Source organism: Nicotiana tabacum, chromosome 14 (genome assembly GCF_000715075.1).
Source record: "Nicotiana tabacum cultivar K326 chromosome 14, ASM71507v2, whole genome shotgun sequence".
NCBI classification, from domain to species: Eukaryota; Viridiplantae; Streptophyta; class Magnoliopsida; order Solanales; family Solanaceae; genus Nicotiana; species Nicotiana tabacum.
In genome coordinates, this window is record NC_134093.1 from 56,362,017 (window position 1) to 56,371,471 (window position 9,455).

General features: G+C 35.9%; 2 protein-coding genes across 3 annotated transcripts; one reads left to right on the top strand and one right to left on the bottom strand.

Annotated features, from left to right (window-relative positions):
* Nucleotides 1–544: 544 nt before the first annotated feature.
* Nucleotides 545–1,680, top strand: LOC107806985 (uncharacterized). The gene has a single exon (XM_016631259.2). It carries the CDS (start codon nucleotides 731–733, stop codon nucleotides 1,448–1,450), a length of 720 nt encoding a protein of 239 aa, XP_016486745.2. The 5' UTR covers nucleotides 545–730; the 3' UTR covers nucleotides 1,451–1,680.
* A 180-nt stretch (nucleotides 1,681–1,860) lies between these two features.
* Nucleotides 1,861–9,112, bottom strand: LOC107806984 (putative LRR receptor-like serine/threonine-protein kinase At1g67720). Of its 2 annotated transcripts, none has more exons than XR_012698671.1 (9): nucleotides 8,757–9,079; nucleotides 7,965–8,511; nucleotides 5,419–5,873; nucleotides 4,949–5,084; nucleotides 4,739–4,810; nucleotides 4,590–4,675; nucleotides 4,229–4,300; nucleotides 2,417–2,488; nucleotides 1,861–2,319 (listed from the first exon to the last, which is right to left on the bottom strand). XR_012698671.1 is itself a non-coding variant. In XM_016631258.2 (9 exons), the coding sequence occupies exons 1-9, from the start codon at nucleotides 8,833–8,835 to the stop codon at nucleotides 2,277–2,279; spliced, it is 1,545 nt and encodes a 514-aa protein (XP_016486744.1). In that variant the 5' UTR covers nucleotides 8,836–9,112; the 3' UTR covers nucleotides 1,861–2,276. The 2 variants fall into 2 exon arrangements, 1 of the variants encoding a protein (XP_016486744.1); XM_016631258.2 differs by having other exon boundaries at nucleotides 4,590–4,658; nucleotides 8,757–9,112.
* Nucleotides 9,113–9,455: the final 343 nt, after the last annotated feature.

Here is a 9,455-nt window from a genome sequence, read left to right on the forward strand (position 1 = left end):
TTCTCTAGTACTTTTGCTCTCTATCGTACCGATATGTATACCGAGTTACTCTGTGTATCAAGACTTAGACAGATGAGAAGAAATTTCTTAATGTAAGATAGTCGCTAATACACTGGCCATCCTTCACTAGATAAGTTTGATCTAAGATAGTTGTAGATGTTTACCAACAAGCTCAAAGTGTAAACAACTTTACTAATATAATAGGGCAGAAAGAGTCCAAAATCAAAAAGAACCACAAATAATACATTAGCAGTGGGGCAAGAAAAACAAGTTGGAGAAGTAGAAACTTCTCTTCTCCTAGGAGTTGAAAAACAAAAATAAGAAATATGAAAGTCTAATCGACTCAACATACAATTAAGTTGGGAGGCTGGAGCTAGCTACTATCACTTTATTGTCCTATATACTACTGATTATTTGAATTCATTAAAAGATAGTAAGATTCCATGGTAGAAAAGCTTTTGTCTTTAGTTCTAAAGGTGTCCATGTGCTGTTCCCATATTCTAATACATAACCTTACTTCATTTGTTTCTACTTCTCCAGACCACTTGGTTTAAATATTTACACCGTCCATTAACATTTACTACTAGCAAATAACAAATACAACAGCACACAAATGTCATTACTTCTAAATTTCCTCCCCTTATAAAGCATACAAACTTAGGTTCTTACCTTTATCCAACTACTTTTCCTCAAGTCTCTATCTCCCCTTTAGTTTCTTGGTAAAACTAACATGGTTTCCTTAGAAGTTGCCTCTAGAGCCGATGAGCCAATTTCTAGTCCCCGAATTTCCTTCTCTTCAGAATTTCTTGATGAGAAAAACTTCATATCCATTACTCCAAATGCACAAGCAGAGAGAGAGCGAAAAGATCAGCAAGAGAGAGCGCGGAGTGCAGCAGATTTTGAGTTCCTTTCGAGCAAGTTAACCAGCGAAAAGATGATCACAGCGGACGAGCTGTTCTTCGAGGGTAAGTTACGTCCTTATTGGCAAATGCATTATGCTGAAAAGCTAAACAAGATTAGTTTAAAAACTGAACATGCTGAGGAAGAAATATCGAAAGAAGCTGAGGTGAAGAGTAAGGAAGAAAGTAGGCCAATAAATTGGTTCATTGATGAGGATCCATCACCTAGGCCACCAAAATGCACCGTTTTATGGAAAGAGTTATTGAGATTGAAGCAAAAGAGAGCTTCTTCATTATCACCTTCTTCTTCTACTTCTTCCTCTTCTTCTTCGAGTTCTATTGCTGATATTTCTGTAGCAGAACATGAAAAAAGCAAAGGTCAAGGAATCAAAGAGAAGCATGTGAAGAGAATTAAGAAAGGATTGGAGAGAAGTAGATCAGCAACTTTAAGAGTTAGACCTGTGATTCATATGCCACTTTGCACTCAGGGGAAAAACACAGCACTGCCGCCTCTGTTTTCCCTTAAGAAAGGAAGAGCACTAGAGAGTTGAGAACAACTTGCCATTGTTGTTCATTGTGTAGAGATGTTCTTTAATGGTTTTCCTTTAATTTTATTTTTTTTGTTTTTTCAATTCGTTTTGGTTTCGATGCTTCTTTTCATTTCTTTCATCGCCTGCGTTTTAGATTACATGTTTCGTCGCAGGATCTGATGAACTACAATGTTGATGTGTTCATTTCGTGTAATGTATGAGAAACTAATTCCATCTAGTTTCAAGAGTTACTGTAATCTGACATTTCTAGCTTTCATTTTCATGCTAAGAAATAGTGAACCAATTAGGCATATGCCTCTTGAATTTCTTTTGACGTTGTGGATGTTTACTTTCTACATTTTGTATTTTTTAGGCACATTTCTCCATTTATTGTTTCATTGTAGAGGGAAAGGAACTAAGTACTAATTCACTTTACGATCAACTGAAAAACAATCATATTGCATCACTTTCATAATAAATAGTAGCAGTTACTTGCATGTTTATACAATTGAGTTTCAGTACATATGAATCAAAGACAAACTTTTTGAGTTACAGAGAAAAAAATACAAAAGAATGACTGAAAACCTCAAAGACTGTACATACAGCTATGGACACAAAATAATTACAGCAAAATTCCATTTTACTAAACTATTTGGCTAGGCAATGTGCTGTCAACCAATTTGAATAATTGGTCTTGGTGAGTGTATTCCGGAGTTCCAATAAATGAACTTTCAAGATATTTCTTTTTTTCCAAAGCTTCAAGATTGCAAAAGAGGTTCTGAAATCTAATGCCGAAAACTGAATATTTTATACTTGTCAATGTCCAAAAGAGCAAGGACAACCTCCTTCATTTAGGGGGTTGTGACAACAATGGATTCCCAGGGGTGGTCCTACAAATAAAGCAACCGAACAATTTTATTAATACTGAACAAAAGTAAAAGGCAAAAGCAATGAAAACAATATTGCAAAATTGCAATGCATGAGTACCTGAGGTTCAGCTTTGGATTTCCAAGAAGGCTGCTTGGCACATTGCCAGTCAAATTATTGTTATGCAAGAAGCTGCAGCAAATAATACTGTTATTTATAAAAACTCAACATAGACAGTGTTAGTCTGAGCATAAAATAAGATGAGTATATATAACATCAAGCAAGTTCCTCCATTTTTTCCTTTTGCAGGACATCAACTTACACAATATAACATCATTTGCATCTCTTGACAAAATGATATTTCATGGAATTTCTTTTGCCCTAAAAAATAATGTAGGATGGAAATTTAAGGGAAATATTGTGTGAAATAACGCCAATAACAGATAAAACTTTTTTTTTTCTTAATTCCTCTGTGATGAACTATAAATGATGCTTTAGGATCAACATGAACGTGCATGATTTCCAGGTGTACACTAATATTCAACTGACCTGACAATATGTATAATATTTCGGGAAAAAAAGAAGATGATATATTTTAGAAACACATGCAAACCAATCCATCTATCTTTTATTTCTTTTTAAATTTGCATTTGGTATCACAATAATTATCTCTATTGTGGTCGCTTAGAAAGGGGAAAAAAAAAAGAACAGAATTAGTATGTACCTTATGAAATGAAATTCTAGGAGCAAAGTTATATATCGAAAGCAGTCAAAGATGTTCAAGATAACGACTTAGAACAACAAATTTTCAAATGTTATTAGCTTTTGTGAGCTCTGATCAAATGAATACTTTGTAGTGGAATCTCTATAAAATGGGCGTTATCTCGTGGGCTGTAAGGGTCATTTTGCCTGATAGAAATCCAGTTGGTAAGTGACCAAGAAATATTTGAGCTATGTACAACTGTGGTAATCTTAGCGCTTTGCTATCTTTGTTTGAGAAATATTATTCACCCTAAACGACTTCACCACTTGCATCCCGAAACTAGAACTATCATCGGTTAAGCTCTGTGATCCTATTTCTCATGTACCTCATAAATTTTGCAGTAGTCCAAATATTAGAACTAGGGAGCAGACGAATACAGTAAAGGTCAATAAGCATGTTTCTCATGTACTTCATGAGTTTGGATAGTGGTCCAATATTGGTAATAGGATTCTGAACGGCTGTATATTAGTCTCCCAAATTCTCAAACCCTGAAACACAAGGGCAAAAATTTCTAGTGGATCCGATTATGTGTCTAGGATTTCCTACTCCTTTCTCAGAGTTTCGACATATTTTCAAGCAATTCCTTTTTGCTTGTTATTTCTTTGAGTTCTCTCCTTTTCCAACTTGAGCAATTGATCTATAAAATTATAGTATGTGCAAGTGGAAAGCTCATCTCACACATGAGATCGATGAAAATCTCAATTTGACAGTTGGACTCTCACATTAAAGAGATCTATGGCTGCTCTACCATCCATCAATTCAAGTATCTGACACAAATTTTCCTAATACCTGCTCCAACCTTCTTGAAAATGCTCTTTGTACCAAGAGAAAACCACTTAACAGACACTATTATAGGTACTTAATTAAGAGTTTAGCTGCATAGCCACATCTACCAGTCTGTAGGTCCAGCAATCCTAATTCCCTCGCTTAGCGTATGTCAAATGGTACTGTGTCCCCCCACCACCCACTCCCCCCGGCTGAGAGAATATCTAGCAAATCTTATGACAGGTGGTTATAGAAACTGTACTTATACTAGCACCATAGGGCTACTATACTTGAGAAAAACTTTAGTGCTGCATATCACTAATTGATCTCTGTGCAAACACAGAGAGGCCAAAATCCACAACGTATTATACTCATTTTGTTTAATTATGTAAAGCCAAACTTACATTTCATTAAGGCTCTTAACGTTTCCAAGAGATGGCGGAATTTCCCCACTAAGCTGATTGTCTTCCAAATGCCTGAAACAAAAGACAAGAGTAAAGAGTATTAGGAATAGATAGATTTATAGTTAGGCAAGGTTGAAGTAGCTTGCATGCTTTTTGGCGAAGCCAATTACCACGTCCACAAAGTTGAGAATCTACATTTAAGCAGAGTCTTGAAAGCCATGGTAAAACACAAAAGTCTAAGTGGTATCAAGAACTACAAGATCAAGAGTTTATTTTTTGATTTTTTCATAAAAGCTTGGGCTGTACTGAAAAATATGCATTATTGCACAGCAATTAGGAAGAACTACAGAAACTAACTTACAAAATCTCAAGGTTACTCAATGAGCTCAGATCTGGGATAGATCCCGTTAAACTATTATTCCCAAGCCATCTGTGGTAAATAAGAGACTGTTAAGAAATTAAATTGCAGCTGTTGATCTATCAGCAGATAAGAACTTTATATTCACGTACAAGCCACTCAATGCTGTCAATCTGGAAATGCTAGGTGAAATTGAGCCCAAAAGACCCATGCTCGTAAGGTTTCTGCAGACGATAGCACAAAGAACACAAGTTAGTAGATATAGTCACATGGACAGCCATAATTTGGGTTGGTGTAAGGTGAACTACTCATTAGGGTGGTTGGGGGTTGAAGCTCCTGGGGTAAGAGACATCTGAACTCACAAAGTAATTACACGAATTCGTGGTCCTCCAGCACATGTCACTCCAGTCCATGGGTATTGAGGGGGTAAACACGGATCACCATTCCAATCAGGGGGAGGATTCTTGAAACTCTCCTTCAATCTTTCCAGAGCTATCACTGCAGAAAACCAGTATAATAATTAATCTACAGAAAAAAGAAGTAAAAAGCAAATTGATCCAGGCTGAAAGGAGTTAGTCAATTTGATCATTATTTCACTCAAATGAAATTGTGAAGGTATCTTCACAAGCACACAGGTAAGCAGTGTAGATGTAAGGTGATTTGTTTGGCTGCATCATCTCCTGGACTTTTCTCTTCAGCTCAAAAGCATTAATAGCTATTTTCACCAAGGAGACTGGTCCAAAAGAGAGAACTTGGAGACTAACAAATCTTTGAAGACAGCTCATACTATCCACGCACTAGGTTTATATTCGATGCAAGGAAAGCAGATTACCGTCTCGAGTATGAGTTTTTCCACCGACGGGCAGCACTTCAAAAACCTCTCCTGCATTAATCAACGGGCCAATACTTGATCCAACCAGAGGAGTTAAAGTTATCTTCGTATTACCATTCAGAAGCCACTGATTTGCAAACACGACCATACCAGCTGGAGCAACACTAAGGTTGGGGTAAAACAATATGTCATTTATGCTTATGTTGAATGCTCTTCCTGAGAATGAATCTTGATCTTCAGCGAAATAAAGAGCTATGTAGTATGTTGCATTTGGGAGAGGTGCTGGAGGCCATAATAACTCCATAGGTTCAAGCTGACTGATTGTGAACCGTGTCTGAAATACTTTTGCAGGGGGGTGATTCCAGATACCAGAAACAGAAACACGACTGACACTTGCTGCAGGAGAATGTTGTCCATAGGGCTCCCAGTAACGATCAAATTCATCATCAGGATATCTGGCAGGTGAAAATGCTTGTAGTTGTGATAAGCATAACCAAAAGAAACATGTTTCTTTAAACATGATGGGATACTAATTCCTTTTACAACCAGTACAAACTAGCAAGTAAATAGACTCGAGTATATTTGTATTTAGCCACTTTATCAACTATATATGTTAGAGGGAACTTTTCTTGCTTTAGTTATACTTGTGTAGACATCAAAATTTCAACGGATCAACCTAAATCCTAAATTCAAGTACACGACTCTTGATATTCTAGGAGTCTATTAGGGTTGCTTTGAGGCTACTCTACCAAAACCCTAGCTTAGAGGCTACTCTACCTCAACCCTAGGTCGCTCCTATAAAAAGGGTTACATATTCCCTTAAAGAATATCTCGAAAAGGGAGATCATCTCAGCAATGTCAAATATGTCTTGCTCAAAAGTTTTAGCAACATTCAAGATCCAAATGGAGTGTTGTTACATACTTCTTGATCATCAAATACATCAAGAAGAAGCATATCATCATACATTCGAGAAATACGCTGCTAAGGCCCTCGAATTACGGATAACAAATCAGAGGGAAGTATCAACGGATAAACAGAGATGTAACCTGCAATGTTTATCAATAAAATCTTTTTTTCTTTATACTTGTTTGTGACTGCAATTTTATTTTTCTGAAAATTTATTGTAAACAAATTGGCACGCCCAGTGGGACCAGTTCTGCCCTTCATCTCTTCCTCCTGCAAATCGAAAACTACAAGTTTCAAAATTATCTGTTGCGATAATTGAGTACTTTAAGTCTCGTCTTCAAGTTTCGGCAAGCCTACACCCCGACAAACCTTGAAGTACGGGGCATTTGTAGACATCAAAATTTTAACGGATCAGCCTAAATCCTAAATTCAAGATACTACAAGACGACTCTTGATATTCTAGGAGTCTATTAGGGTTGCTTGGAGGCTACTCTACCAAAACCTAGCTTGGAGGCTACTCTACCTCAACCCTAGGTCGCTCCTATAAAAAGGGTTACATATTCCCTTAAAGAATATCTTGAAAAGGGAGATCATCTCAGCAATGTCAAATATGTCTTGCTCAAAGTTTTAGCAACATTCAAGATCCAAATGGAGTATTGTTACATGCTTCTTGATCATCAAATACATCAAGAAGATTCATATCATCCTACGTTCGAGAAATACGCTGCTAAGGCCCTCGAATTACGGATAACAAAATCAGAGGGAAGAATCAAGGTATAAACAGAGTTGTAACCTGCAATGTTTATCAATAAAATCCTTTTTTCTTTATAGTTGTTTGTGACTGCAGTTTTATTTTTCTGCATAAAATTTATTGCAAACAACTTGGAATCAATTTTCGGGAACGTGCCACGAAATTATCCCGACGAAGGCTGCTATCTGTAGAGCAATACCCATGCCTAGGCATTTTTCTATCTTCCTTGCAATAAATTTAGGACAGACGAGGGAGAGGATAGATTGCTTTGTAGTCTGAAGCCTGTTTCAAATGAACACTAAGAATGAAGATGTGAAGATTCAAAGGTTTCTATTCACATTGTGATCAAACAAAGCTAAGAATATGGATTTCTAAAAGAACCTTTTTGGCATCTATAATTTGGGTGAATAGGGGAATAGAATAACACTTGCTTCCGGATTTTTTCTAGGATTTTCTTAGTTGATTTCACACTTTCTTTCTCTTTTTCTGCATGATAAATTTTAGTTTCACGAGCCAACAGATGGATTCCTTGGGGAAAAAAGCCAAATTTATGGCACCTTAATATCTAAAAGAGTTATTCAGACTAATCAAACCAAAGTACAGCATATTTAAATGTTTCTATGTTGAAAATTGAAACTTAGAACTTCTAAAATCTTAAAGCTCAGAAGAAAGTTGATAGTCAGTAGCGATTGGAATACATAAAATTTTAACTACTTAAAATGGGATTCAGTTCTACATAAATTGCAAGTATTTGAATTCTCGAAATTCAGGTATCATAATTGGAGCTTATTTGGCAAAGAACAGTCTTTTAGTCAAAGCTAACAACTTTATGTCCATATATGTCTTACGAAATAGCCACTAGTAATTAAGAAAAATGAACCAGGTTACCTGATAATTGATCCATTGTTCCCAAAACTGCTCCTTGCAATCAAACTCAAAGCATAAGTGGTAAAATCAGTAGAATTATACAAAGAATCAGACACTAAAACAAGCTCCAAAGCAGATATAAAGGGGTCCGAATCGGTCAAACTATTAGCAGCCAGACACACACTCATAGTCTTTCCTACAGCCATAAAAAACCCTTCATAATAAGAAGACATTCCATGCCAATAATCCTCAGTTGTATTCACTGGACTCCAAAATGTTCCATCCACAATTTGATCAAACACAGGAGGATTCAAATTCCCATTAACCCCACCATAGAAATAAGTTGTCCTAACCAAATATTTCCCTCCACGATAAACAGGAACCTGGTAGCAGAATTTCTTGAAAACATTGTTCTGTAAAGGGAATGTACGGACAGTTGACAGTGTGGAATCAAGAACTTGTACTGTAAGGTTCTTTGGTGTTCCTGCTGATATGAAACCAGTATCTGACACCCATTTTTGTTCATTAAATACAGAATCAACTGAAGCACCACAATCAATCAGAACACCTGAAGCCAACAAAAGAAACAAGAGAAGCTGAAATCTTGAAATAAAGTTGCAATTTTTGACAAAAATATCAAAAAATTTCAAATACAAATAATAACCAACTAAAGCACCACAATGAATCAGAAAAAAACACACAAAGACAATAAAAGTTGAAATCTTGAACTAAAGTTGAATTTTTGTTTTCAGATTTTGAAAGAAAAGATCAAATTTGTCAAAGGCAAATGATGAAATAGGTAAAAAGGTTTACCTCTAAGGGATTGAGAAAGACAAGGGAAGAAAAAAAGGGAGAGAAAGAAGAAAAGGAAAGAGGAAGAGAAGGAGGACATGGTTAACGATTATGGTTGAAGAAAGACAGAGTCATATTTTGAGACTAGAGAGAAAAGGTTAAGGGGGGTTGAGAATAGAGGTGGGGGAGTTGAATGAGTCGTTGAGTGAGTTAAGCAAGTAAAGAATAGAAACGGGGAGAAAGAGAGAGGTGAAGTTGGTGAAGAGGAAAGAATCAAAGTGGAATGCCATTTTCGGCCATTGTTTATTAGGTGAAGGGACGCGGGAAGAACCAGGTCAGCCTGCTTCACTTTGCTGCCATTTGCGGTTTAGGTAATCTCCTTTTTTTTTTTTTTTTTTTTTGGTTTTGTTTCTAAATTAAAAGAGTAAAAAAAAAATAGTTATGATGTGATTAAGTAAGTAACTTGAATTTTTTTTTAAATATTTTTGATAAAAAACAGTTTGTGTTTGACTAATTAATTTGAAAAACACTTCTGAACACCAATTAGCATTTGACCAAACTTTTAAAAATTACTTTTAAATGTACTTTTCTCGAAAGTGTTTATCAAAAAAGTATTTTTGGGAAGAATCTATTTTTTTCCACTTCTTCTCGAAAATACTTTTTTTGATCAAACACTTTAACTTAAAAAAAATACTTTTTCTGAGTTTGGAAAAGTTTGGC

Coding starts and splice junctions, on each gene's coding strand:
- LOC107806985 (XM_016631259.2), top strand. CDS start 731: ATGGTTTCCTTAGAAGTTGCCTCTAGAGCCGATGAGCCAATTTCTAGT.
- LOC107806984 (XM_016631258.2), bottom strand. CDS start 8,835: ATGTCCTCCTTCTCTTCCTCTTTCCTTTTCTTCTTTCTCTCCCTTTTT. Junction 4,659..4,738: donor TTGACAGCATTGAGTGGCTT/GTACGTGAATAT, acceptor TATTTACCACAG/ATGGCTTGGGAATAATAGTT. Junction 4,301..4,589: donor TTGAGTAACCTTGAGATTTT/GTAAGTTAGTTT, acceptor CTTTTGTTTCAG/GCATTTGGAAGACAATCAGC.